Source organism: Vanrija pseudolonga, chromosome 1 (genome assembly GCF_020906515.1).
Source record: "Vanrija pseudolonga chromosome 1, complete sequence".
Classification (NCBI taxonomy): domain Eukaryota; kingdom Fungi; phylum Basidiomycota; class Tremellomycetes; order Trichosporonales; family Trichosporonaceae; genus Vanrija; species Vanrija pseudolonga.
Window position 1 is genome coordinate 2,205,933 of NC_085849.1, and position 27,112 is coordinate 2,233,044.

The 27,112-nt window shown below is 64.4% G+C and overlaps 9 protein-coding genes and 1 non-coding gene across 10 annotated transcripts; 2 read left to right on the top strand and 8 right to left on the bottom strand.

The window, feature by feature from the left end:
- Nucleotides 1–178: 178 nt before the first annotated feature.
- Nucleotides 179–556, bottom strand: priA_18 (Protein priA; the record flags this gene model as incomplete). Its single annotated transcript, XM_062767290.1, has 1 exon — nt 179–556. The coding sequence occupies one exon, from the start codon at nt 554–556 to the stop codon at nt 179–181; it is 378 nt and encodes a 125-aa protein (XP_062623274.1).
- Nucleotides 557–1,607: 1,051 nt separating this feature from the next.
- ekc1 (Extragenic suppressor of kinetochore protein 1) lies at nt 1,608–5,985 on the bottom strand. The gene is made up of 5 exons (XM_062767291.1): nt 5,505–5,985; nt 5,135–5,455; nt 4,803–5,085; nt 2,609–4,759; nt 1,608–2,559 (listed from the first exon to the last, which is right to left on the bottom strand). Exons 1-5 carry the CDS (start codon nt 5,633–5,635, stop codon nt 1,822–1,824), a joined length of 3,624 nt encoding a protein of 1,207 aa, XP_062623275.1. The 5' UTR covers nt 5,636–5,985; the 3' UTR covers nt 1,608–1,821.
- Nucleotides 5,986–6,312: 327 nt separating this feature from the next.
- Nucleotides 6,313–8,094, bottom strand: Acot8 (Acyl-coenzyme A thioesterase 8). The gene is made up of 8 exons (XM_062767292.1): nt 7,889–8,094; nt 7,763–7,779; nt 7,674–7,723; nt 7,618–7,636; nt 7,069–7,552; nt 6,845–6,973; nt 6,702–6,797; nt 6,313–6,630 (listed from the first exon to the last, which is right to left on the bottom strand). Exons 1-8 carry the CDS (start codon nt 8,081–8,083, stop codon nt 6,382–6,384), a joined length of 1,239 nt encoding a protein of 412 aa, XP_062623276.1. The 5' UTR covers nt 8,084–8,094; the 3' UTR covers nt 6,313–6,381.
- Nucleotides 8,095–8,318: 224 nt separating this feature from the next.
- Nucleotides 8,319–9,503, bottom strand: PERMA_0079 (putative transcriptional regulatory protein; the record flags this gene model as incomplete). Its single annotated transcript, XM_062767293.1, has 6 exons — nt 8,319–8,596; nt 8,636–8,807; nt 8,860–8,925; nt 8,968–9,047; nt 9,109–9,237; nt 9,279–9,503. 6 exons carry the CDS (start codon nt 9,501–9,503, stop codon nt 8,378–8,380), a joined length of 891 nt encoding a protein of 296 aa, XP_062623277.1. The 3' UTR covers nt 8,319–8,377.
- A 370-nt stretch (nt 9,504–9,873) lies between these two features.
- Nucleotides 9,874–9,944, bottom strand: LOC62_01G000838. The gene has a single exon. It is a non-coding gene; the product is annotated as a tRNA-Gly (tRNA).
- A 1,041-nt stretch (nt 9,945–10,985) lies between these two features.
- Nucleotides 10,986–12,075, top strand: LOC62_01G000839 (uncharacterized protein; the record flags this gene model as incomplete). The annotated part of the gene is made up of 6 exons (XM_062767294.1): nt 10,986–11,116; nt 11,154–11,236; nt 11,284–11,312; nt 11,504–11,837; nt 11,876–11,974; nt 12,014–12,075. The coding sequence occupies 6 exons, from the start codon at nt 10,986–10,988 to the stop codon at nt 12,073–12,075; spliced, it is 738 nt and encodes a 245-aa protein (XP_062623278.1).
- Nucleotides 12,076–14,637: 2,562 nt separating this feature from the next.
- LOC62_01G000840 (uncharacterized protein) lies at nt 14,638–16,356 on the top strand (the record flags this gene model as incomplete). The annotated part of the gene is made up of 1 exon (XM_062767295.1): nt 14,638–16,356. One exon carries the CDS (start codon nt 14,638–14,640, stop codon nt 16,354–16,356), a length of 1,719 nt encoding a protein of 572 aa, XP_062623279.1.
- A 990-nt stretch (nt 16,357–17,346) lies between these two features.
- LOC62_01G000841 (uncharacterized protein) lies at nt 17,347–19,983 on the bottom strand (the record flags this gene model as incomplete). Its single annotated transcript, XM_062767296.1, has 1 exon — nt 17,347–19,983. The coding sequence occupies one exon, from the start codon at nt 19,981–19,983 to the stop codon at nt 17,347–17,349; it is 2,637 nt and encodes an 878-aa protein (XP_062623280.1).
- A 2,122-nt stretch (nt 19,984–22,105) lies between these two features.
- Nucleotides 22,106–24,632, bottom strand: BRG1_1 (Biofilm regulator 1). The gene is made up of 6 exons (XM_062767297.1): nt 24,335–24,632; nt 23,969–24,158; nt 23,814–23,874; nt 23,622–23,754; nt 23,306–23,434; nt 22,106–23,224 (listed from the first exon to the last, which is right to left on the bottom strand). The coding sequence occupies exons 1-6, from the start codon at nt 24,353–24,355 to the stop codon at nt 22,292–22,294; spliced, it is 1,467 nt and encodes a 488-aa protein (XP_062623281.1). The 5' UTR covers nt 24,356–24,632; the 3' UTR covers nt 22,106–22,291.
- A 310-nt stretch (nt 24,633–24,942) lies between these two features.
- Nucleotides 24,943–27,102, bottom strand: LOC62_01G000843 (uncharacterized protein; the record flags this gene model as incomplete). The annotated part of the gene is made up of 2 exons (XM_062767298.1): nt 26,724–27,102; nt 24,943–26,680 (listed from the first exon to the last, which is right to left on the bottom strand). Exons 1-2 carry the CDS (start codon nt 27,074–27,076, stop codon nt 24,943–24,945), a joined length of 2,091 nt encoding a protein of 696 aa, XP_062623282.1. The 5' UTR covers nt 27,077–27,102.
- Between the last annotated feature and the right edge of the window lie 10 nt (nt 27,103–27,112).

Sequence of the window (27,112 nt, forward strand, 5' to 3'; positions counted from 1 at the left end):
CGGTGTGGGGTGTGGGTGTGGTGTCTAATGTCCGTGATAGGGTCGCGGCGGCGACGCGGAGTGCGGTGCGGTGTGGCTGCGGGGTGCGCGCGCAGGCGACGAAGTGGTGTCCTCGACGTGCTCGACGTTGCCGCTGACCCCTCGCGCGGGCCAGCAAGCTGGCCCGCTGGCCCGCTCGCTAATACTCGAGCACAAACTGCTCAAAGCTGCTCGCGGGCTCACAGTTGCGATTAAGCTTGTCCGGCACAAAGCCCTCGACGCACGTCTGCACGACACACAGGCCGCGCTTACAGCGCACCTCGTCGACGTTTTCGATGGCGGTGCAGTCGCGCCCGTGCTCTTCGCTCAGGCAGCCGCCGCAGCTCTCAATGTCGGTGTGCACCGCGACGCACTCGTAGTGCCCCTTCCACCTGGGCCCGCCAGAGTAGTCGAACACGGGGCACGCTGTGAGCCCTGGTCCGCAGGGCACGTTCTGGCGTTGTGGAGCGTGCGCTGTCGTCGCGGGGGCTAGTGCAAGCGCGAGCAGAGACAGCACGAGGGATAGCGGGGCGACCATGGTGGAGTTGGGGTGGAGTGGAAGGCAGTTCCGGGGATACGAGGCGGCGGCGCGAGATAAACACTGCGAGGGAGGTGCCTATTAGCGATCGTCGGTCGGTGGCGTCAGCGTGATACGCACAAGCAAGCAAGCACGCCGGCGTGTGTGTGTGTACGTCGTGCACGACTGTTGTTGTGGTGTTGTTTGTTGTTATGTACTGACACTGGTGACAAACAAGACTTTTCGTCGTGAAGCAAGCAAGCAGAGGCAGACGGAGGGATGCAAAGCGCAACCTGCTCCTTTGCGCGGCCTTAATCAAGCAGCCCCAATGTGTTGCCAACAACGGCAACTACTGCAGGTGTTGCCCGGCTTGGCTGCCTGCTTGCACCCCCTGCCTGCGGAGCGCAGCGCAGCGCAACGCAGGCCAAAGTGACACAACCCACACAACCCATCCCACAAGCGCCAGGGCGGCGAAAAGCTCGGCCTGCGCTGCTGCCGGCAGCGTCACGTGCGACCAGCGGCCCAGAACGGTGCTGCCGCGCACTAGCGGGCAAAAAGGTGGCCTACGACGACGCTCTGCCAGGCGCTGCACAGTACAATCTCAGGACGGCGATCTCAGGCGTGCGTGTGTACATATGCTCGAGTGACCGACCGACCGAGAGAGTGCGAGCGGTGCCTTCCTACCTGCCTCACAAGAGCGAGTTGTCGCCGCTCCACGCAGACCCACCCCCTTTGACTCGGCGACGTCGGCCTCTCCCTTTGCTGCTGCTGCTCGGCCAACGCACATTGCGTCACTGGCCGACAACCAACAACTTTTCACCTACTACACCCCCGCTTGCGTCGGCTGTATCCTGCCGGCTGGTGTGCCGCGTGGTGGCCCGGACTGAGACCCACCACTGAGACATGCCCGCAGAGCATAGCATCGCTCGCGCGCTCGCTCGCATTGCCTTGCGGCCAAGCAATAAGCTACTCGGGGGTCAGATAAGTGCCAATGACACTGGTGTGCGCTTGTGTCTATCTGCGTGACTGCCTCAGGAGCATCAACAGTGGCTGACTACTGCCCCGACCCAACGTTCAACGTTGGCTGGTCACCGTACCTCGTTGACCCCGTACCTCACACTCCCCCTCGTCAGAGTCAGTGGCTTGCTCGGCAACCGTTTCAACGCGCTCTTCAACCAGGGCACGCGGCTTGCCTACAAGGCACAACACTACCAAGCCCCTCATGCAATGCTGGTACATGCAAAGTATAGGATGAATGCTGATGCTCGCTGCGTTGCTGAACACGTCTATGCCTTGTGTACACCCTTGACCTTGTCCTGCTTCTCCGCCTTGGCCTCCTTCTCCTCCTTGGCCTCCTTCTCCTCCTCGGCGTTGACAATCTCGCGCTCAGCGAGCCCAACAGGGCCGAGGTGCTCGAGCCCCTCCTCGATCCCCACGGCAATGTCGTCTTCCGGTACCCGCACAACCGTGCCGTCAGGCAGCTTGCGCTCAATCAACCCACCGGCAACGACGTGCGCGTCGGCGCTCACGCCGGGACCAAGCGGTTGATCGGGCGTCGCCACAGACAGCAACGCCTCTTCTCTTGGAGTCAGAGCATCATCGGTGTGCGAATGTCTTCGCTCGACACGGTGGAGGGACAGGTCGTCGACAGATTTGGTAACGCCCTTGACGCTCGGCAGGTCCTCGCCCTGAGGGTGCTCCTCGTCCTCGTCGCCAAAGCTCCACGACGATGCGTCACCGCTCGTGTCCTCGGGCGCAGGCATGGCGATTGTGTGAACCTCTTCCGTCTCTTCTGTCCAGGTGGTCGTCTCGGTCGGCTGCGACGACTCAAACTCGCGGTCAAAGGCCTCTGCCCAGTCGGCCGGTGTTAATGGCTCGCCGGGGACAAAGGCCGTGACTTCTGTCGAGGAGGACGGAGTAAAGGCGTCGTCGTCAAAGGGGTTGGCACCATCGCCACCGCCACCGCCGTCATTGCCAGAGGAAAACTCTCCCCAAGCATCGTCGCTGTCGAGGTCTCCCTGGTTCTGCACGTCAGCATTACGCTCAAGGTTCAACCTCAACGGCAGCACTCACCCCAAACAGGTCATCGTCGCCACCTACCCGGTGAGAACCCGACGCGAAACCAAGCGACGGCGATGGACGGAGCCAATCCGCGTCGTCGTCGTCGTCGTCCGACGAATCCATGGCTGCCGATCGCGCATTGCTTGGCCGCCAGAACTGCTCCATGCCTACGTCATCATCTCCAGCACCGTCATTGTACGAGTCGGCCTGCTTGGCGATCGTGCGGGACAGCGGCTCGCCAATGTGGACATTGCCATCCTCATCGTCGTCGCTCTCGCTGTCCGATCGCTCGCTGCCGGTCCCAATGGCGCTGCCGAGGCCAGGCATAGGCTTGCCACCAGCCAGGGGCTGCGAGTCGCGCGCTCTCGTCTCGCTGAGCGAACCCTCGACGTACGCGGTCCAGTCCTCCTGGCTGAACGTAGGCCTGACCAACTCGTACAAGTCGCTCGGGCAGCGTGCAAAGAACTTGACAAGCTCCTCGGAAATAAGCGAAATGTGGCCCATGTACGGCAGGCGTGGCTTCCTCGGCTCGCTCTTGACCTGCAGGTCGTTGCGGCGCTGGGCATCGAGAATGCGCTCGACAAGCTTGGCGTTGGAGAAGAGCTCGATAACCAGCTCACGGTTGTAGCCGTGACCGAGGTTGCCGTTGAGAATCTGCTGCAGCAGGTCGTAGAGAAGGTGGTGCAAAAAGTTGTTGTTTGCGTGCTCGAAGAACAGGTCGAGCAGGGTGGGAAGGATGCGGTAGCGGATAAACTGCTGCTTGAGGCGCTCGCCAATAGACAGGGGCTCGTCGACTGGCGTGGGGTGGTCGCCAGACGTGACGGTCGGCGCGCCGATAGTCGTAGCCGCGACGGCGGCGTGCGACGCGTCAATGTCCGAGCTCTGGTACTTGGATTCAATGCCCATGACGCTCCGGAGGCGCTCTGCGTCCTCGGCTGAAGTGGGAGGAGGGACAACAACCTCAATGGTGGTTGTCGACGCCGCGGGGGCCGTTTCATCGTCGTCGGACAGCGGCACGTCGTCAGACTCGGTCAACGAGTAGTCGGTCGAGCCGCTGCTATCTGGGGGGTCGCGGGGCTGCGTCACGGGCAGCTCTGGGGCACCACCAGCCGACTGGGGCCCGTCGTCGCTCGACTCGTTGGTCTGCAGGGCCCGGCCGAGCTTGTCAAGCCCGTCCAGCCCGCCCATTAACGCGCCGTCGGGCGAGTAGTCGGGCCCAGTGCCTGGTGCGCGATTCAACGTGGCCATGTTGGAAGCATGTAACAGCTCGGCGTAGAGCTCAATGACACGGAAGCGCTCCATTGTCAAGGGCTTGGGCACGAGCGGCGACGCCACTCGCTCTTGCGAGCGCGGGTCGATCAACAGCTGGTTGAGCTGGCCAAACCTGTCCACGAGCGCCGAGACCAAGTTGGCCAAGTGCACAATGGCAAACTTGTCGGCCAGCTCGGGCATGACCTCCTCCATCTTCTTGCGCGTCTCATCCTCGCCCTCGCTGTCATTCGAGACGGCCTCAGTCGGTGATGGCGACCTGCGCAGACGCTCAGTCTGGATACTCATGAGGCGGTTCCGCAATGTGTTGAACAGGTATGGTTCCGCGAGGTCCGAGTTGTTCCTCCTGATGACCTCCACCACAACGTTGCACACGCCGCAGAGCGACGACGTTGCCGACGCGATCGATGGCAATGGGTGGACGATGAATGCGTTGGCGCGCTTGAGCTCGGGGTGCTCGTCGTCGCCAAGACCTTTCCAGGCGCGGTCCGACAGCTCGAGGCTGTCAAGCATGTACCCCACGAGCGTGTCGGCGCTCGTGCGGTTCGAAAGCTCGCGCACAAGGCGGTTGTCCTTGTGCGCGCCGGCACCGCCGCCCTGCTGGTCCATTGCGTTCCCGCCGTGGGGGTTGAATGACGAGTTGGGCGCCGACACGGAGATCAATCCCTTGAGCAGGTCCGACACGATCGCATGCGTCGATGGGGGATGCTGGGGCGACAGCAGCGCCAGCAGTTGGGGGATGAGGCGCTGCTCGCCAAGCCAGCTCATGACGTCGGTGACGCCCGCCTCCTCTGTCTGGATGATGCGCGCCAGCAGGTCCTGGATCGCGGGGCTCTCAATCCTCGCCACCATTCTCTCAATGACATTGGGGATAGTCTGGATGAAGCGAACCATCTGGGATGGTCAGTCGGGCCCGTCACGTCAAATCGCCACCCACCTCGGTCGTGCGCTTCTGGAGAAAGGACGCGTTGACACGCATCCACAGTCCGCGGATGACCTCGCGTTTCCGCTCACGCTCCTCATCCTCATCCGTCCAGAACTGGCTTGCCGCGCGATCCCGCTCCGTCTTGAGCGCATGCGATACGGTGGTGCCCTTTGGATCTGAGGGCGCAAGCACCGCGTCCCAGAACGGGCGGAGCAGCTGCTCCTTGTGGCCCATAACCGTCTCTGGTATCGTCCACAACTCGGATGTGAGGATCTCAGTCGCAACCTGGGGATACCTGGGCGGTGTATCAGTTCCTAGCCTTCAGCCTTCGCCGGCCAACTCACCTTGCGCGCGAGGCATCGCTCGACCCGCCTTCACCCTCGATCGTCTCGAGGCCCTCGCCGAGGCCGACGCCAAGCGCAGGCGTCAAGGGTCCGCTATTGTCAACCTCCTCTTCGGTCTGAGCCTCGCTGCTGCTCTCTGCCTTGGCGCCTTGTTCCGTCGCGCCGTCCTTGAACGGCGGGTACACCTCGCTCGACGTCAACGCCTTCTTGTACGCCTCGTCGCTCGCCGCCTCGGCCTCGGTGTCGAGCTCGTCAAGGCCAGAAGTGACCCATGTCAGGAGGCTCTTGACGCTATCTTCGCGCGAGAGAAAAGTGACTAGCCTGGCGGGTTAGCAATCGAGCGGCGTGCGCGCGAGCGAGCGATCCCCACTTGTTATTCTGCGCCTTGCACTCGGCGAGAATGTCCTGCTCGTCGAGCAGCTCCTCGACCGACGGGGGCGTTTCTCTTGACAGGAGCGTGTCGAGCGTCGAGCCGGACGCAAAGGAGAACTTCCACAACATGGTGTCAAGTGTCGCCGCCTTGGGGGGCCGTGTTCACGAGCACGAGGATGCGATGTGCGCGCGTAACACAAGTGCGGGGTAATGTTTCTTTGTTCTGCTGTTGTCGGGTGCCAGCACAAGAGTCGGCCCGGCGGAGTGTGGGTGGGTGGGGGTTGGGTGGACGTGCGTGCGTGAGGCTGGCTGGCAGGGTTGGGAGGCGCTCTCTTGTCGTGTGATTGGTCTAGGAATGATTAGATGTCGCCGTCGTGGGGGGTACGAGTCGCAAGAGGGTGTAGTGGGTGGGCCGGCGAGTGTCGTGAACCGTGCGATGCATGGGCTGGGAGTGGAGTGGGGGTGTTGAGAGAGATGCTGCAGGCAAACAATGTTGTTGTAAAAGTCGGCTCAATGGTGGATCTGGCTGCTGCTGCACCTCGTTGCTGCTTGCTTGCTCACCTCAGACATCGCAATCAGCCATATTGCATCCAAGACACTCGAATTGCCCGCCCGCGCCGCCGACACTGCCGCCCGCCTTGTTTCGAATTAAACGCGCCTATTGCCATTATAAGGCGCGCGTCACTGTGCGCCCATCTCCCCTCTTCGCATATCGGGCCTTTGCCAAACCTTGAAAAGTGGCACTTGCCGCCGCCGCCAAGGGAGGGGTCGGTGACCATGTCGTCATCAGTCATGCATCATCACACCCGACACTCACGCCCCTCCCCCACAAAACAATGCACTACATGACACCAAGTACAATCCAACGAGTCCGTCTACAACTTGCCCTGGAGGCGCGCAGCCTCGGTAGTAGGCCGCTGGTCCTTGCCAAAGCTAGCGCGCACCACGCCCTCCTGCTCGGTTGTGGCCACGAGATATCCCGTGTCAGTGTACAGCAGCCCGCGGACCGTGCCACGGCCTGAGGGCACATCGACCGCCACAGCCTCCATGATGTGCAGGAGCGGGCGGGTGATGTCAAAGTCGGGTGGGAGGGGGTAGTAGTGCATCGTGTGGTCGAGCGACGCCTGAGTGTGTGTGTCAGCGGCGGGCGGGAGGCGGTGGCGGCTGCGGCTGCGGCTGCCGCAAAAGCACGTACCATCATGCCGAGGCGTGGCTTGGACATGCCAGACAGGCCGACGGTGACACCTGCCGTGCCAATGAACTGGAAGTCGGTCATGAAGCCGAAGAGCGCCTGGGGGGGTTAGCAGGGGGCGGCGAGCAAGCAGAACAACAACGCACCCGAATCGTGTTGACGTCCAGCACCTCGTCCTTCTCGAGGAGGGGCTTGAGCCAGATGGCGCGAGATGTGCCGTACTCGCCCGACTGCTGCCTTGCGATGGCGATCTGGATGGGAGACTGGCGGCGCTCCTGGGGGTGGGGTCAGCACTTATCATTGTAATCTAGCAGCGGTAGCAGCGGCGCGGCATATGCCACCACCGCCGAGCACGCCACGCCCCACCCACATTGATGTAGTTCTGCACGGCGCGCGCCCTCGAACCAAGCTTCAACCCCCTAAACTCTGCGGCGCGGAGGAAGTTGGCCCACATGTCCTCCTCGACCGTGGCGTCCTTCCACGCCTTGATATCCTTGGGCCAGGGGATCTGGTATCGCTCGGCAAAGGGGCGCGGGGCGGGGCGCGCAGCGAGCGCCTCGTCGGCAGCGGCGTCGGCCATGACGTTGCGCGGGAGCGCCGAGTTGCCGGGGTGCGGCACATCGAAGCGCACGTTCTTGCTCACGGCGCCCGCGGACGCCTTGCCAAAGTCGAACTTGACCGTGCCCGTGATTGTCGGGTCGTCCTTCGCGTCCGCCTCCTTGATGTGCGCGCTGCTGTCCGCCTCGGTCGCGGGCGTCGTCACCGGCGCAAGCTTGGGCAGCGGCTTGGCCGGCGCCGAGTAGCTCGCTGTCAGGATAAAGACCGTCTTGCCCTCCTGCTGCGCGTGCACTAGGCTGCGAGGCAGGGGGCGTTAGCTGCGTTCCATCGCGTCGTCGCCTCGGTCCACGCCACTGCTCACCGAGTCGCGTACGATCCACCTGTTTGTCAGCACACAACCCACACATGTGCACGCACCATCGCGCAGCCGCTCAACAATGTACGTGATCGGCACGGTCGAGTTTGCGCTGCAATGTTAGGATCACGCCGTGGCGTCGGATACGCACGGCAGCATGAAGTAGCACTGCGGGTGTCAGTACATGGCACATGGCCCCATCGTCGCATCGCGCCAGCCAATGCCGCACACATAGCGACACACGCCTCGCTGCGCTCGGCGATTCCACAACACTCACATGCTGCGAGTGCAGCTCCTTGCCAACGACCGTCTTGCTCGCCGCCTGCAAGCTCTGCGCGATGACCTGGCCGCCAAACACGCCGCGCGCGCCCGCCGGCGTCCACAGCCGCGTGCTCTTGAACGCGTCAAAGCCGTTGACGCTGTCGACGGGCTTGACGGCCAGCGTGTCGGTGATGCTGACGAGGGGTGCCATGGATGAGAATGTGGTTGTGAGAGAGATTGTGATGCTCGTCACCTGTCTCTAACCAAGGTGGTGGTAGACTCGGGTTGCCGCGGTTTAGACCGGCCGGCTACGCTCAGGCCGATGGTGCGGGTGCCGCGGGCGCCGACCCAGCCACTGCCAGTCACTGTATTTGACGCGCGCGTGGGGCTATCTAATCCGGCAACCCCGTTTAGACATCAACAAGCAGCATTCAATCACGCCAAGACTTGTGTGCTGCTATGCATCTATCTATGTATATGTATGCTCTACCATGCCAGCCTGCTACTACTCGATGTTGGTCCATACCTTGACCACGTCGGCGTCGTCTTCAAGCAGCTGGGCAATGCGCGCAGCAGCCTCGAAGTGGTCGTCCGTCTCGTCGACGGGCAGAGGGTCGAGCGGGAGGAACGCGAGTTCAGACGACACGAGCGCGTACGACGCGTCGTGCGGCGGCGAGGTCAGGAGGTCGGTGAGGGCGCCGAGGTCGGTCGGGGCGGTGCGGACCTGCAGGGGCGTCAGCTCATGTCCACCTCATCAGCTCACCTCCCACACCGGCTCGTCCTTGCCCTCCTCGTCCACCTCGGCCTCGCGCACGTCCTCCGCGCCGCCCTCGACGGCCGTCTCGAACAACGCGTCAAACGACGCGCCAGGCAAAGGCTGGACCCGCACCAGGCCCTTGCGCTCGAACAGGAAGCTCACGGCCGACACGCGGCCGCTGTGCGGGCATCAGCATCTCGCCAGCCCTCACAGGCCAACACCCCACCCACCCGTTCTTGTGCAGGATCTCCTTGACCCGCGACACGGTGCGCGCCGGGCTATCAGTCAAGCACTCGCTGCGGCGTCAGCTCGGCTCGGCTATGCCGCCCCAGACCCACACCATGAACGCGCTCTGCCCGCCCGGCCCGATGGCCTCGTACACGATCGACTGGCCTGTGCCGTCGAGCGCCTTGCGGGCCTGTGACATGGCGTCAGCTCCTCGTCTCTCTACACCTCCCCTCCCCTCCCCCCACACCTACCCGCTCAAAAGCCTGCTCCACATTCGCCTTGGGCACCCCGCCGTCCTTGGCCCGCTGGAGAGCGAACGCGAGGCGCGGGTTCTGTCCGGGGTCGTGCGATGCAGGCGGCCGCAGCGCCATGTGGACAGCCTGTGCATGAGTCAGCTCTTGTCGACCCGCCGCAGACTCACAGTCATCAGCCGCGACCAGTGCTGGCCCCTCGCTGCGTCGGCCGCGCCTTTACGGTGGCGGATCTTGGACCAGCGGTTGTGGCCCGAGGCTGCTGGCGCCGAGGTGGCCAGCGCGCGCGCGAACGCCGGCCGGGGCAGCGGGAGCCTGCTGGTGCCTGCCGCGCTTGTGCCGCTCGCTGCGCTCGCTAGCGCACGCAGACACGCTCTTGTGCTTGGCCCGCTCATGGTTGTTGTTGTTGCGTTGAGAGTGTCGGAGGGGGTCGAACTTTGGGGTCGGCGCCGGTGGAGGTAGGTGTGAGTTATGCGGGGGGTGGATATAGGGCGCGGGATGTGGCACTTGACGAATTGGCGAAATGGCGCATTCGCGAGCCTGCAGACATGCAATGCTCGTCGCATCATCTGTCTCGTTAACCACGCTCTCCTCGCTCAGAACAGCTCCCCGAGTACAGCGTGTCCTTCTGAGAACATATCTACGGGATAACTACCCCCGAAACGCTGGCCAGAGCTAAAACGCCTACCCCGACGCCATGGGTGCGAGCCAACCCCGTCCCTCCTCGCCAGCAAAAGGGTACCGGCTTTCCGCTGATCTTCTAGATACACTGTAAGGGAGTCGAACCCCTGCCGCGTCGATGGCAACGACGCATGATACCGTTTCACCAACAGTGTAGTGAGGCGCGCCTCGTTTCTTGTTGGGATCGGGGCGGGGCGGGGCGGGGGGTATTTGACTTTGTCAGCCGAGGCCGGGTGGACGAGGGTGGGAGGGATGCTTCGTGGTAAGGGGCTATGGGTACCATGGGACCGGGTCACGAGGAAGAGTAGACAGGGTTCTGGTGATTCGGGGGTATGTGGGTCCGGGAGGATGAAGGACACCAAAAAAGAAGAAGGGACGTGAACGCCAAACTGCTACACACCGTCCGTCTCAGTCCCCACGAACACTACGCCGCCCCCTCCCTCAGTCGGCGTCACAGATGATACATTACTACGCCAATTCTGCACGATTGGACAGATGTGCTGCGCACGATTGGAAAGATGTGCCCCCGAAAGGCCGACGCCCCGCCATACGCCTGCCATTTGCCGATCCGGAGACTCGCCGAAATGAAGCTGATCCACGTCGCGGCGGTGCATCAGCGCGGCGACGGACAGTGACCTCCCCCTCTGTGCGGTGACTGCAAGCCACTAACATCATCGCGCAGCCTCCCTTCCCCCGCAGAGGATAAATGCTCCCCCCTCGCTCGCCGTCGCAGCTCAGCCCCAAGCGCGAAAGTGGCAGTGTGGCGCTCTTCCTTGCACACCCGCACAGACCACTTGCACCGCCGTGCCCGCACAGAAGCAAGGCGACACGCGCGCCGATCCACACGCACGAGGAATGGGCGGGCACGGGGCGCGTCCGCGTGCGTGCACCTCGCCCGCTGGCCGGCCGCTGGACGCGCTCGAGCCGCGTGTTGTCGGCCATCCACACTGCGCCCCCGTCGTCTGGCTGATTCTTGCGCCCCACTCGCTCAACTTTGGGCGCGTTGCGTGGACGGGCAACGGGCCGCTCTCTCGCTGCTTGCTGCTGCTGCTGCTGCGTGCTCGCTCGCTCGCATCATCCCCCTCTCTCGACACAGCAACTCTTTTGTTCATTTCTACTTCCTCTCTCTCTCCTTTTTCTCTTTCATCACCCATCGTTGCAGTGCCCACTCTCCTTCATCTTCACCCAGCACTACAATGATGATCCTCGCACACGGCCTCCTCTTCCTCCTCGCTGCTCCGACTACGCTGGCGTGGTACGGCGGCGGCGGCGGCGGTGGTGGTGGACAGACGTGCAGCACTGCTACCTCGCACACCTGCACTACTAGGTGGGTGGAGATTTGCCGAGTGACGCTCACCCGCCAGCACGCACACCGGCCCCGCGACCACCGTCGTGTCCACCTCGTGCGCACCGTGCACTACCACCAAGACTGAGTCGTGTGACCAGAGTGAGTGGGCAGAGTGGGTTTGTGTCTGGCCATGCTAACGAGACCAGCGACCACGACCACGTCGTACACTACCAAGGTGAGTCGCGCGGCACGTGCACGTGTGCACGTACAGTAGGGTGCCAGAAGTTGCGGCACAACCCCCATACACTTTGGCGGTGTCGTGTACCAGGACTTTTGGGACCCTACTGTACACACAGCCGTGCGCGAGCACGTCCGCCCACACGCCCACACACACCAGTCAGCCAACCCACTAACACACACGCACAGCACGCGACCACCACGCCCACCGTGTGGATCACCGCCCCGCCCACCATCACCAAGACGGTGACCGCGACGACGTCGTACCCGTGCATCCCGTACGCCAAGCGCACCGCCGCGGCCGTCGACGACGGCCTCACCAACGCTCAGCGCCTTGCGCGCGGCCTGCCGCCCCGTGCGCCCGCCCTCGCGCGCTGGTACGGCGGCGGCTGGGGTGGTGGTGGTGGCGGCGCGTCGTGCGTCCCCACCACTACCACTGTCGTCGACACCGTCGTCGTCACGTCGCCCATTTCGACCGTCACTTCGTGGACTTCGACCTGCGAGTTCACCTCCACGACGATGGGTAAGCCACACACACCGCTGGGCACTAGCTGACGCCAGAAACGCCACAGCACACCCTGACCGTCACGCGCACCACGACCGACACGGTCGCTGGCACCAAGACGATCACGGAGACCACGACGCCGTGGGACGAGCACAGTGAGTTGGATGCCAACGACAGGTCAGCTCACACACCAGCCGTGACCGCCACGCACACTACGACGGGCGCGTGCTACTACGGCGCCAAGTGGAAGCGCTAAGCTGCCACCTGTTCTTGGCACGGATAACACGGGGCCGCCTGTCGCTTGCGCAGAGCGCCACCCCCCCTCCCCTCTCCAATGGACAATAGTCGTATCTAGAAGAAGCGCATGTAGAAAGAGTCATTCTCCTCGCACGTGTGCTGCGTCACTGACACACACGCTGACGCTGACACCTGCGCCGCCAAGACGTCAGCGGCTAGCCCGATAGCCCGAAGAAAAGGTAGCTCACAGCGCCGCCGTTTCGGGCAGCCACGCCACACTCAGCGCCACTCCCGCCATTGCCGCCGCTAGGCTGGCGGCGGTCCCTACAATGCTCCGCGGCTAGGACGAGTCACCTGCTGGCAGTTTCGCGTTTCACTGCGCTGTTGTTCACTGCTACCAGTACTTACTCACCGAGGACATGAGTCACTCGGCGCCTCCTCGCATCCTCACCCTCGGCAGAGTGTGCAACCGAGCACAGCGACGTCGCTCACTACCTGGATTAACTAACACCTGTGCAGATTGATGAGAGCTTGTAAGCAAGTACCCCTCATTGTCCTGTACAGGGCGCACCTCGAACCAAAGCACCCACACCCTGGAGGGACGAGCCACCTTACGTTGCGCCAAAAACTGTACCCTTCTGGGGTGGGTCGTTCTGTCAGTCAGTAAGTTGCTGCCGAGCGAGCGAGGGCGCGCGCGTACAACCGGTAGTGTCGCGCATGGTTAGCCTGCGCCGCGAGGCTTGCGGGGCAGTCAGGCAGCGGCGCCGCTCTCGGCGGCGTCACGGAGAAGCCACAGCACGCCAGCACCCCCAAGTGCCAGGCCCAGCACCCGCTGAAACGCACGTACCTCGGCGGCGCGAGCGTTCTTGACCGCCGCACCCCACCCCGCAATCTGCTCTCGCCTGCTTTATGCCTCGAGCACAAGTCTGCGGGGTTCTGGATCTCTCGGTGCCGGCAGAGAGTCCAGGCATGTGTGCGAGGGGGGGGGGGGGGAGTGGAGTGCCGCGCGCGGCGCGGCGCGGCGTGACTTGCTCTGTGTGCAGTGTGCAGTGTGCAGCACCCACCCCACCCCGAAAGTGAATGCCAGAGCTTATCCGCATGCATGTCGCCAACTGCACACCCAAAGTTTTCGACGTTGCGGGGTCGGCCGTCTGTCGGCGTGCCTGCTTTCCCATAAAGGTTTGTGCCTGGCCGCATTGGCGACATCGGCATCCATCGACGCATCCCTGGGCGTGTCATGTTGGGTGGGCAGGGTGGGCCTCATGCTGCGACTGTGCGATCACAGTCGTACTGTAGTGCGGCGTATGGCGCAGCACGATGGTTCACTAATGCAGGCAGAGAGCGCAGGGAGGATCTTGATGATATCGCTCTGCTGGTCCGAACACCATCCTCTTCGGACAGTGCAGCGCCACACATCCCATCTACGTAAGGCTCTGTACGAGTGTAGCACTTGCACCCACACAAAAGCCCACCACGCCCACCACCGGAGGTTTGACGCGTCCCCGTCGTGCCGTGTAATGAGCGGACCATGTATCGCGTCATGGGCAGGTGATTGAGGACGCCGCGCGCCGCCGCCGCCGCCCCCGCGCGGTGGTGAATGAAGTACATAACATAGCTCTAAACCCTGATAACAGGCTTGCGCCAAAAGGTAGGTTGACCTGCGCCGCGGCATACGACGCGTGTGGTGCCAACCTTGCTTGACTTGCTATTGAGCAAGTCGTCAGCCCCATGTACCAACTCTGTGCTGCCCAGCGTGGCTAGGAGCACGTTGAAACCGGTACGTACATTGCTCCAGTCTGCCAAGAGAAGAAAGGCAAGTCGTCTGTCGGACCAGCGGGAAGGATGCGGGACGCGTCCCGCCGCTGGATTCCCCGTGCCGCGCGTGTGAGAGCCCATGAGCCCGTGGCGCCAGAAACTACCTTGCGGAGAATTTTAACTGGGCTGGCCCTGAGACAGACATCAACGAGCAGACAGCCAGTAGCAGTCAGACAGGCTCACTGCCCAGGGACCCATGACCAGATCGTCGGTGGCAAAGCGACTGCAACCCTCAGTCTCAGGCAAATCGGCCACAGGCACCAACAAGTCTCAGCTGTCCGTCCCCGTCTGAATGTTCATTGCGCGCGCTGATTGCCCTCCCACCCCGGCCCCATCCCGCTGGACGCCTCACCCGCTCATAACGACGCACGACGATTATGAAGGTTTTGCTGATCCGAGACTGTGGGAGTAACGCAATCGTGAAGCGCAGTGCGAGGCAGAGGCAGAGGGAGGCGGGTTGAGTCGAGCAAGACAAGAAGACGACAAGTAGTATATACAAGGCGAGGAACAACTCCCCCCTCCCCCCCTTCCCCCCCTTCTCGTCATTCGTGTCAGCATCTCGTTGCCCCGTCGTCGTCGCTGCTATAATTTCAAGGCACAACACCCAGCACCACCCGCGCCGCTCCCCTCGCCCTCCCCACCTCCCTCCCCCCTTACGACGACTTTCGCATCAGCGAACCCGACCTTGTCCACGCCAACTCAGCGCGGCCACCCACCCCCGAACACCAGGCCCGTGTTCCCGCCAGCCACCAACCATCCTCCCACCATGGCCACCCACGCTCCTCCTCACTCGTCTACTGCCCCCATCGCCCAACTCTACTCTTCGTCTTTCACTTATTCTCTCAACTCGCCCGACCCAGCGTCGTTGACAACGACGCAGCGTAACAACAACAACCAGCCACAGTCGCAGCTCGCACCACCACCACCACCGCCGCCACCTTCGTCGTCCAAGGCGCCCGGTTTCAAGTCGTCTCGCCGCACCCGCGCCGTCTCGTACGTGCCCCTGTCGCCAAACGTCGACTTTACGCTCTCGCCCCCGCTGGCGTCCTCTCCTGGTGGCTCGGCCTTGCCCCCACACACAGCCGCCTTGGTGCTTACCTCGCCCGACCCACAGCGCCGCGTGCCTACGGCGCGTCGGTCGATCCAGTTTTCAAAGTTCGGCCAGCTCAACTGGTCGCGGCCAATCGTCCCCGACGAGCCCGTCCCCGCCGTCCCCCCGCTCCACCCGCTCCAGGCCGCCGCCGCCAAGCTCAACGGCGGCGGTGGTAGCTCGCAGCCGCCACCTCCACCCACGGTGACCGTCTCGACCCCTACCCCGCTCGTGCAGATCGCTGCCCGCTCGCGCCCCAACCCCGCCATCGACTCGGTCATGCGCACCACCACACCGCCCCAGCAGAGCCCCACCTCGCTCAACTCGAGCGACGATGAGATGCCCGTGACGCCGCCAACGACTTCGGCGTTGCCGGCTGGCGCGGCGCCCCCAGAGATCCAGGCTACCAAGATGTGGGCAGTCCCTCAGGGTCAAGGTCTCAGAGGCCTGGGTATCGCCGAGTTGGAAGTCCCCTCCATCATCACGACGGCGCCGCCCAACCGGCCGCTGAGCACGAGCTCGAGCGAGTCGGCGGGCTCGCTGGCCGGCGAGAGCGTGTCCACCGCCTCGTCGTCTTCGTCGACCTCGTCGCAGCCAGTGACGCCTACAAGGCTACAGTTTGCGACCGAGTCGTTTGACAAGATGTCGTCGCCAACGTGGACGCTCGACGAGCTGCGGTCGTTCCGCGCCGCTGCCCGCGAGCTCGACCTCGAGTCGAAGCGTCTTCGCAGACTACGTGGTCGCGAGCCGTCGCCTCCCCCGCGCAAGCTCCCGCGCAAGAAGGTGCCAACCGTCACCGACTCTGAGATCAAGGCTTCGGCCGCCAACTCGCCACGCCGCCGCCCGGCCGTGCGCCACTCGCTCATCGTCGCGCCGACCGAGAACATCTTCTCCATCGCCGTCGCTGCGCCCGAGCCCGCGCCGGCGTCTGACGAGTCGGACGACGACGAGCCCTTCCCCCTCAAATCCTCGTTCCTCCGCCAGTCGGGCTCGCCAAACATGAATGCAGCGGCTACCCGGAGACCATTCTACGCGCAGGGCAAGGCCGCCATGTCGGCCATTGACTTCTCGCCGCGCGTCAGCTCGCCTTCGAACGGCGCGTTCCCGCCCTTCCAAAAGACGCCGCGTAACACTAGCGCCGCGGCCGTGCCCACACTCAATTCTATCGAGCCACTCAAGATTGAGAAGCGTGACAAGCGCGCCACGATGATGCCTCCTGTCCGCGCACCACAGCAAATGATGGACGCGCCAATGCCCATGCCGACGTTCAACCACCAGCAGCAGCCTTCAGCAGACAGCATGCCGCCCTCGCCAGACCGCACTCTGAGCGTCAAGCAGTCGTCGGGCTTCCTCGGCAAGCACAAGAAGCTGAGCCGCTTCCTCGGCAAGGCATAGAGTATTTAGTCGGTTTTATCTTTCCCCAGTCTGCGACTGGTCTGGCGATCGTCGGCGTTTGAGACGTTCATAAAACAGGCGACATTTCGTTATAGTACCACATTGTTGTGCCATCATGCATCTGCTCTCAGCGGCGTCGTTGGCGGCGTGACAGCGAGTGACAACGGCGACTGACAGCGAGCCAGTGAGTGAGTGTTACAATTGCCCCAATGTTTGGTGCGACACGATCCCCATGCCCGAGTATGACGCTTGCAATTGATTAGCGACAGAAGGTCGCATCTGACGTTACACTGTTGATGGCGACCACACAAACCAGCCCAAACATTACAGCAATGCTGTAAGCCGAACATTGCAGCGTGGCAGGCACCTGGCCTGCTGCTGGCGGCGGTTGCTGCTTTGGGCGCAGCCACCGTGAGCCACTGCCACTGTGGGAATCGCATCCGTGCCCACGGGGAGGGGGGTACGTACACTCGACTGCAGCTCCAGTACGCTCCAGCGCTGATTACATTCCCGTCGCCGTCGCCACAGGTACAGACACGGTAACAGGCGATGCATGTGACCTTGCGACCAGCGAGCAGGCCCACAGCGCCCACCGTCTCGTCTCCGCGATACCAGTTTCAGCAGCTGCACACTCAGCGACCTCAACGACCAGGAGTGTGACTGTACGGCAACTGCCGACGACGTACGTCACCGAGCGTCCCGGTTTCTTTGGGTTTCGGCACCACATCTCCACCACAGCACCCGCGGCACGAGAGACAGCAGGTAATACATGGCCAGAGTGTGTATAGTATATGGGGAATCAAGAGTACAAGGTTATCAGAGGGACAACATATTAGTGCGAAGCAGGCACGGAACGGGGAGGGTATGACGGAGGTGGGTCGTGACAACCAGCTCGAATAGGCAGTGACGACCTCGAATGGGCAGTGACGAAACAAGAAACAAGCTCGCGGACAATCAAAGTTGCCGCTGGCCGCCGTCTCGAGTGTGTGTCTAAAACGCCACGCCGACCTCGTGCGCGCGGGCGTCCTCGCGCCCCACAATGAACGCCTGAGATCCCGCGACGATGGACGCCGTCAGGAGGTCATCGTCCGAGCTAAAGTCGGACACCATGGACAGCGAGCGGCTCGACACGGACGACGAGAGCGAGTGGCGCGTGGGGTGGCCGGTCGCAGAGAACGACGACGACGAGTACGAACCCGACGAGTACGAGCCCGTGCTGGCGCGAGAGCTGCCGCTCGTGCTCGAGAAGCTCGCGCCAGAGTGGTGAGTGTACAGACGGGGCGTGCCGTACAGCGCCAGGCGGTGAGGGTGGGCGGCCGCGGCCGACATGCGGTGGATGCGGCGCTGCGAGAGAGGCGGCTCGACCTCGGGGTCGGCAAGCTCCTCGTCGTCGTTGCCGAACGTGCGCTCGGTCGGGCTGAAGGGCGAGGCGAGTACCGAGCCGGTGGTGCCAATCTCCAGGCCAAGTCCGAGACCAGTCGACGCGGGCTCGGAGAAGTCGACAGGGAGCTCGGACAGGTCCTTGGCAACTGCCTTGGGCGTCGTGGGGCACTCGACGGCATCCTCGCTCAGCGAGCGGAGGCCGAGCGGGTCCTCGGTCGACAGCGAGCGGAGCATGCTGCCCAGCGCCTCGTCGGCGTCGGGGGACGACGCGATTGACGCGAGGGACATGGACGTCGGCATCGAGTGGCCCGACATGGACGACGGCATGCTGTCGTGGGACACGAGGGACGGGAGCGACGGGTACGAGTTGAAGGGCGGCGACGGGGGGAGGGGGTGCGAGGGCGCAGTGTAGGCGACGAACGCGGCGGGCGAGCACGCGGGGTTGACGCGGCGCATGCCAGCCGGCGTGGCGGGAGCCGTCGAGGCAGCCGGAGCGAGGGGTACGGTCCGTGATGGGGGAGTGGTGGGAGCCGTGGCCGTGGGGAGTACGGGGGTGGAAACACGGGCGGCGTTCTGCTTGGCAGCGGCATGGGCGGCCGCCACGAGGTCGAGGTCAAGCGGAGGCAGGTCGCAGGCAAGGCTCGCCAGCTCGGCCAGCGAGCGGGAGATCGACTTGCCGTCGTCGTGCGCCTCGTACAGGGACGCGTGCTTACGAGCGGGCGACTTGGGCGGGAGTGGTGGGAGGGCGGGCTCATCGTCGGCGCTGGCAACGACGGCGGTATCGTGCGACTCGCTGTTCTCGGCGGTGCGCACGACGTGACTGTCGTTGGACGACTCCTCGGCCTCGATCTCGTCAAGCTCGGCGTCGTCGACCTCGTCGAGAGGGCGGAGCGAGAGCGTGATCGGGCTGCCGTACGACAGGTCGATCGACTCGTCGAGGCGGGGCGACGCGCTTGGTGGCCACTGGAGGTCGAACGCGGCTGCTACTTCCTCGAACGTGATCAGACGCTGGACGGGCGTAGTCGCCTCGTCCTCCTCCTCCTCGTCCTCTTCTGGCATGTTGACGAGCGCGCTGCCTGTGGATGGCGGGCCGACTGGTGTCCTCCGGCCGCTGTCGTCGCCCTCTCCCTCCTCGGCATCCTTCTGCGGCGTGGCAGGAATGACATTGAACATGGGGATGTCGTCATCCGACTCTGACCGCGGTGTACGCTGCGGCGTGCTCGGGCGAATGGCGGGCGGCGAGTCGTGCAGTGGCGATCCCGTGATCGTTGAGGCAGACGGCGATCCGCCGGCCGGTTCGCTCGCCGGCTCGGCAATAGGCTCCAAGGTGCTGCTCGACGACGATGCCGAAAACGCCGACGCCAGGCCATGGGACACCGACGACGACGGTGACAGGATCGACGAGCGCGTAGAGTACGACGCGATGCTCGCGCGTGTGCGATGCGACGACGACGCCACGGGGCGCGACGACCTGCGGCGCTGGGAACCACCACCGTTGTTACTCAGCACGCTCGCGGCGCGGCGCGGCGCCTGCTGCGTCGTCGACACGACCGACGCGCGGTTGTACGTGTAGTTGCTCGCCGTCGACCCGGGGCGGGACGAGCGGCGCGACGACATGCGCTGGGGCACCAACGGGGGAGTGGACGTTGATGACGGGGCCGGGGACGCGGGGGACGCGGGGGAGAAGCCACTGATGGGCGAGATGGGCGAGGAGCCGTGCACGGACGTCGTGGCGATCGTCGCCGGCGACACCCGTGGCGACGCCACGCGCTTCTGCTCCGGGTAGAGCGGGGGCACGGGCACGCGGGGTGACGAGCGCGTCGACGCGGGGCTGCGGGGCGCGAGGGTCGGCGGCGTGCTTCCGCTTGCGCCGGGCGAGGTGGAGTAGATCGCGCCTGGGGTGGTGTATGCGCGCGCGGCGAACCGGCCGTCGGGGAAGCGGAGTGGCGGCGTCGCTGGGCTAGGGGACGGGTCGGTGGGCCGGCGGAGGATGGGCTTTGGCTGCGCCGAGGGGGAGAGCTCGGCGCTCCGCCCCCGCCGCTCGCTCGCCTTTTCGTAGGCTGGAGCCGGGGCGGCGCCGCCCGCGTCCTTCTTCTTCCAGAACATGAGGCCGTCGATTGGCGATGTGCCGGTCGTTGCTGTGGGCGAGGTGGACGGCTCGGGGAGCGGGAGCGCGTCCGTGTCGATTGCGACCGACTTGCGGAGGCGCGACTTTGACGCCTTGTGCTGGAGCGTCTTGAGCATGGTGTGGGTGGGGTTGTTGACAACAACAAAGGCAAAGTTGGATGGGCCGTTGGAGTGAGTGCGTGCGTGCGTGCTCTTGCTGCTCGCTGCTGCTGCTGCCTGCTGCCTGCTCGTTGTCGCTGTCGCTCTCTCTCGCTCTCGTCGTTGCAAGGGGAGGGAGAAAAGCGGGGAGTGCGTCTCAGATGATTGCCGTGACGCGTGACAGCGGAGATATGATGGGGGTGATGTGATGGTTCAAAGTGGTGGTTGTGCCTTGGCGTTGGTGGTGGTGGTCGGTCGGTGGCTTGGGAAGAGGTGGCTCTTGTCGACAACAACGACAATGATGAGAAAGCTCGAGAAGATGGTGATGCCGTCTGCGCGTCGAGATGAGTTGTTCGTTACGTTAAGAACAGAGGATGTTGCAGCAGGTCGTGTCATGAATCTCTGCAGCAGTCAAAAGCCAGACGCGTCGGGCGGGACAGACCCCCAATGTCGCTGTTTGTTGGAACTGCCGTTTTGGGACGAAAGCAAGGCGCGTGTTGGCCCAGCAAGGCTGCAAGGCGCTGCCACCCCCAGAACCCAATTACGAGCCCACCCCTGTGTCCCCTTGCAACCCCCTTGCTACCCAGGGCACATGTCGCCAAGTCGCCCTAAACCCAACTCTTTGTCTTTGACTCGGCTTCTGCCTGTCTAGTTCTCAATACATTACTCTCCAGGGATCTGCTGGCCTGCTGGCCCTCCCTTGGCCCAAAGCCCACCTTCTGCGCCAGCGCCACGACGCCACAAATCGTCCACCCCACCGTGCAAAATAGTTCGCTATCCCTTCACTTGATCCCTCGCACACGCAGGCCGCCAGGCGCCAGTCTACGAGCCTACGACGTCAGTCAATACCATTCAGACGCAGCGCAGTAGAATAGGTGGGCGAGCGAGGGTTGAATGCCCACGTCGTCAGTCGTCGTCGAAGCGAGCGTAGCAAGTACAGAGACCCCTCCTCCTTCCTGCATGCTCCCCGGAAACGCGTCGAGCCAGGCACACCTGGGGTCGTCACTGCAGAGTCACCGCCCGCCCACAGCCGCCAGTAGCTCCACCCACCACCCCACCCCACCCAGCGTGCCCATTGGCGTCGTACACCAACGCGTTACCCCGCAGAGGTGCGTTTCGGCAGGGGTCGCCGTCGCAGCGAGCGAGTGAGCGGTAGCCGCTTGCTAGCCTCGATCCTGCGCCAGATCGCTGCGGCGGCTGTGGCTTCCGACGGTGGGCACGAACGTCTCTGCTGCATGCGTGCATGCTGCTGCCCACTGCCTGCCCGCCAAAAGCGTAACTTTGACGCGTCGTCGCCGTCCCCACTGCCCTCCCTCCGTGGGTACCTTGTCTCGCCGCCGCTGCACGACGGACCAATGCACGGGCGCGGTTGTCATGCACGTAGCCAGCGAGGAACTGCACGCAGGCGCATGCACGCACGCACGCCGCGGCGGCGGCGGTGACTGGTCGTTCTCCTCTTGGCTAAACTGAACCTTGGGTACGCGTCATGGCGACAGCAGCCAGAGCCGGCGGCGACGCGTCCCGCCTTCGCCCTAGTTAGCCAGACCAGACCATCACGCCCACCACCCACGTCAGATGTCAAGTGTCTGGAACCAGCCCAACGACGCGTCGCTGCGCCACCACGACGCGCGCACATCCATTCCTCAGGCCGTACCGTCCAGTCCAGACCAGCAGACACCGGACGCGTCGTCGCGGCGTCGGCAGTGATGTTATCTCTTGCGGACTGCTCAAAGCCCGAACCGCGTCGACGCCGCCGCCCCGCCGCCCCCACTGCCTGCCGGCGCCACCGCGTGCCCAGACGCCGCCAGACGCGAGACCCGGAGCACAGAGCGCAGAGAGAGCGCGTACTGTAGAATTGTAGAACGAGCCGACCCAGCGCTGCATACAGGGACTCACGTGCAGTCACCGTGCCGCCTGGCGGCCAAGCTTAATGACATTGCGGCAAAGGATGCTTGGCGCTTGGCTGACTGTATCTACTGTTCTGTACTCCGGTGTCGGACTTTGAACTACATATGCAGAGCTGCGCTGTGCCGCACCCGCCGTCGCACCCGTTCGCACTCGCACCCGCACTCACTCCTATCTCCCCCCTATGCAGCTATTACACCATGATTGCATGATTGAACCAACCTGGCAATGATCCGCGCGATCCGCATTATTGGGCGCCAGGTCGCAGAGTCAACATCTATGTGTCAAAGGAGAGATCTGCACGGCGGCGAGTGGCTGGCGCACAGCCGACTCGGCTCGCTCGTGCCGCTTGCAAGCTCGCTCGCTCGCTCATACCCCCGCGTTACAGCTTGTCCTTCTTCCTCGGCTTCTGCCGCCCTTCGCGTTTGGCCACGGCACGTGCCAACTTGAGCCCACACGCATTGCACAGGTCCTTGACGCCGTTCTCCCCCTTGCGCCATTCTGGGCTCTCGCGTGTGCCGCATCCACGGCACTTGTCAACGTCGCCAGGCGGCCGGACCAGCGGCCGTGTGGACCCAGACGTGCGCGAGGGCGGGGGTGTGTTGTCGGCCTGCGGGGCCATGTGTGGATTGTGAAACGACGAGTCGTGTGCGTAGCCACCGTGTTGTGGCCCCGGAGCGTACTGCTGGTGCTGGGGATACGCATCAGCCTGGTAGCTGACCTGGGGTGCCTGCTGCTGCTGTTGGGGCTGCTGGGGCTGCTGTGGTGCTGGCGCAGGTGCTGCGTTGTATCCGTGATCGTACTCGCCGCTCTGGCGCCACTCTGGCGTGTGCTGCGACGGCACTTGCGCCTGGGGCTGGGGCGTTGGCGATCCCCACTGTTGCTGTTCCCCAGCCGGAGAAGCCCCCACGCCCAGAGGGATCGACTTTGTCGTCTGGAAACAGGCGAAAACGACCGATCCATAGGGGATGAAGACGGACGAAACGAATCTTTGTAGCCCCTCCGTGCGGATCTCGTGTTCGGCGCCAAAGCGGGTAGTGCAGTTTGTGCGCACCTCGCCCGGCTTTGCGGCCAGTTGATTCGGGTCCATGTCTACGCCCCGCATGAGATCGGCGTACTCGTCGGCATCGTAAAGGCCGTCAAACTGAGCCTGCGAGTTTTGAGGTCGTGAAGGTGGCCATGTGAAGAGGAGCCTGTTGGGGTGTGTGGGGTGCGAGGGGGAGGAGTGGAGCTGGAACACGCGTGATGGTGGCTGGCGGGTGCGTGGGGGTGGGGTGATGTTGGATGCGATGCTGCCCTGGAGCGACTGTATTTGCTGCAAGTGTGTGAGCGAGCGTGAGCGAGCGCGTTGCGCGAGCTGGCCGAGGAGCCAACCTCGCCCAGAAGGCAAACCCACCTGCTCTGGCATGACGTCTGTCCCGCAGAAGTTTGACCAGCCGAGATGGCGCCGATGTGGGTTGTTGTTGGCGGCGGGGTCCATGTCTTTGATGGCGTGGAAGAAGGCGAGGAGGAGGCCGTCGGCGACCTGGGTGTGTTAGCGGGGGCCGGGGGCGCTGGATAGCGCGGGGCGAGTCGTCGTCGAGGCGACGAGCGAGCGCAGCGCGCAGCGCGCGCAGATCGCAATGTCGCGGCGAGCGAGCGACTAATCTCACGACGCCCAGCGATCCGCTGGCGTAATCTCGCCCGCTCGCTTGGCCCAAGCCCGCACTCACCCAGTTGAGCACCAAGTCGAGAATCAACCACTCGTCGTCCTCTGACACGGCGGCCAAGTCGGGGGGCACGGCGTTTTCGCCCGCCGTCGCGCCGAGGATGGTGCGGATGTGCGACAGGCGCGCGAAGCGCATCCTGCGAGAGAGTGTCAGCGCGAGCGTTCGCCTAGTCCCTCCACGCTCCATGCCACTCACCGCGTGACGCTGCCTTGCAGGTCGTCCGAGTTGATGGCCGATGCTAGATCGTTGCGCGCTTCTGCGGGGTGTCAGCGTCGCGTCGTCGAGCGGGGGCCGTCGTCGCACACGACAGCGCCAGGCTCAGCGGCTGCGCCGCTTCGCTGGCGACTCACGCTCCCTCTCCCCCGGATGGATAAACTCGATAACCCCCCGCTGCAGCATGCTCATCTTTTGCGCGGCGAGATGCGCGCCGAGCACGGGGTCCATATAGACAAACTTGAGCTCGAGTTTGGGGTTGCCGGCTGGGTCATTTGAGTATGTCGGGGCCAGGAGGGCCCAGTAGCATCTCACGCCGCCGAGGGGCTGTGTCGAGCACGCGAGCGCAGCGAGCGTGCGAGGGGGCGAGGCGAGCAGGAGACATCCGGTCGTTGTTGTTAAAAAACGCAGAGAGAGGTAGCGATGGCAGTAGCCGGGAAGAAGGCCGCGGTAAGCATCTTTGTCAGCACATGCGCACGCAAGCAGCCACACAAACTACGCACCGGCACACCCGCGGCCGACATGTGTCGCGATCTCCTAATGTGTAGAGCCACAGGCGCCGAGTGGGCGGTTGTGCGTGTTGGTGACAGTGGTGTTGGTGGTGGTCGTGACGATGATGATGATGATGCTCGCTCGTGCCGGCGTGTGATCGAGGCGGCAAGCCGGCAGAGTGATCGAGAGAGCGATCGAGATTCGGTGGGTGGGCGTGGGCGGGGGGTGTGGGGGGCCGCTGGAATTTTGACACGAGCTCGACTTTGATCCAACAATCACGGCGACTTTGGCCGAGGTGATTGTCGCGCGCTCGGCGTACGTGATGACCAGCTCGACTCTCACTCCGACGACGACAAGAGACACAGTGCGATGTGCGATGCAGTTGCAGCAAGCAAAAGCCGCAGTACCGCACCCTCCCTCCCTCCCTCCCTGCCTGCCTGCACCTTGACTGACGTATGCTACTCACCCTCACCGGCCTCTCACCCTCACTGCTCACCCAACCACATGGATACCCCGAGACCGACTTGCCGCTTTTGGCAATTCGGCCGAGATCTGCAACGCACTTTGACATCGGCTACAAACAACAATGATGCATCATCATGCGGGCCGCCGGCCGCGGTCAAGCGAGCAGCGCGGCCACAATGCTAGACACGAGCGCCACGGCGTCGAGCGACAACGCCGGCCCGAGTGCGTCGTCGACGCGCGTGCGCTGCGCGTCGTTGTCGTCGATCCCGCTCACTGCTGCTGCGACGTATGGCGGCGCGGCGGCTGGGGACAGCTCGAGCGAGAGCATTGGCGACTCGGGGTTGGCCAGGTCGAGCGGGAGGCTGATGCGCACGCTGCGCTGGTGCAGCGTCGCGGTGACTGCCAGCGCGGAGGGCGGCGCGTCGAGGTCAATGTCGTCGTCGTCATTGTCGTCGCCATCACCCTCGCTGTCGTCAACAGCGGAAGGAGGAAACGCGCTGAAGACGAGCGCGTCGAGCACAGCCTGGGCGCGGAGCACGCGCACCAGCCGGCCAAACTCGGCCCAGGAGCGCGGCACGCCCACCCGCCCAACGACGTACCCCTCTGGGCCGGGCTGCGCGAGGCTCCAGCGCTGAGCAAGCCCGCCGTCGGCGGCGGCGCGGTGGACGAACGCGCTGCCCTGCGGGAAGACGGGGAGCGCGGCGTCGGCGGCACCAGAGGACTCCAACGCAAGCTGGTACAGCAGCCCCTCGGCCTTGATGCTCCCGATCCACGTGTTCGCGTCCGTGTCGTCCGCACCGGTGGGCACATCGGGCAGCAGCCACGTCCGGCGCACGATCAGGCCGCGGCCTCCAGGGGCTGGGGTCGGGAGGTTGTCGACCACCTCGAGCAGCCAGGCGCCGGCGGCCATCGCGCCGGGGGTGGGGGCCGCGCCGTTGGCCGCGGCAGGGGCAGCGGCAGCGGTGCTTGCTTCGCCATTCGTAGCCGGCGCATCTGCCCCGTCGACCACCATCGCCTCGTCCCTCACCGCCGCCGGCACGGCCTCCGGAGCCGCATCCACCGCCATACCCTCGTCAGCCGCCCAAGCAGGGGGCACGTTCTCGCCCCTCGCGACGGGGCGTATCCTAATAGCGGGGTTCTCGAGCCCCTCAGCGGTCGAAAGCAGCCGGAAGGAGGGGTACAGGCGCGCGCTGGCGTCCTCATACACCTCGCCCTTAGCCACGGCCTCCGCGACGCCGGCAGAGAGCGCCTCGAGATCGGCGAACAGGTCGGCCGAGTCGGCAGCGCCAGCGGCCGCGAGCTCGTCGAGCGCCTTGAGCTCCGCCAGGGCCGCTTCGAGGGCCGCACACGCGCCCTCCAGCTTGACGCTGCACGGGCGCGTGTTCCACGCCGCGAGGTGTGCACCCACCGCGGCGCGGAGCACGCGCGCGACGTGCTCGTTCTTCCCGTCCGCGCCGGACGGGGTGACGTGGTTGGCGCTGAGTTTCGCCAGGCGGACCTTGCCGCGCTCTGCGGTGGGCTGCTGCGCTGCTGCCACCTTCTTGTCCTCGTCCTTGTCCTCTACAACGGCGGACATGGCCAACGACGCGCCACCCAGCCCCGGGGTAGGCGCCAAGCTCGGCGGCTCGGTCCCCTCGTCCTCGTCCATGTCGTCCCCTGCGTCCGCTTCCAGGTCGATATCCACCACGAACCGCTCACCCGCGAGCGTCAGGCTCGTCTTGAGCAGCCCGAACTGGCTGTCCTCGGCGAAGACCTGCAGCCCGAGCCGCTTCCCAAGGGCTGACAGCAGCTCGGCGGGCGGGAGCGGCGCGATGGCCGCCAAGGGGCGGGGCGCGGGCGGGAGGGATGACAGCGTGCTGCCTAGCGGGAGGAGGGCGGACTCATGGGTAATGCTACAGTTGTCAGCCTGCACAGCTCCACTCCAGCACAACTCACACCTCGCGCATAGCCCTTGCCGCGCGCACACGCTCCTTGTCGTCCCGTCCGCGCGCGAGCACGCCGCGTGCCCCCTCGACAGCCTCCTTCACCGCGCGCAGCTGCGCGACCTGCTCCTCGGCGCTCGGGAGGCTCGCGCGCGCCTTGCCCTTCCATGCTGTGCGGGGCGCGGGCGCAAAGGGGTGCAGGTAGGGCAGTGTTGGCGACGGATGGGCTGCGACGTGCGCGCGGAGCAGAGTGTGCAGCGTCGTCAGGACTGTTGGAGCTGGTGTCGGAGCCGGGGCTGAGGTCGAGGTTGATGCCGCTGCTGGTGCTGAGGCCGAAGCCGAGGCCTCTGCTGTTGGCTCGGCCATGTTTTGTGGATGCGGAGTGACACGATGTTCGGTTCA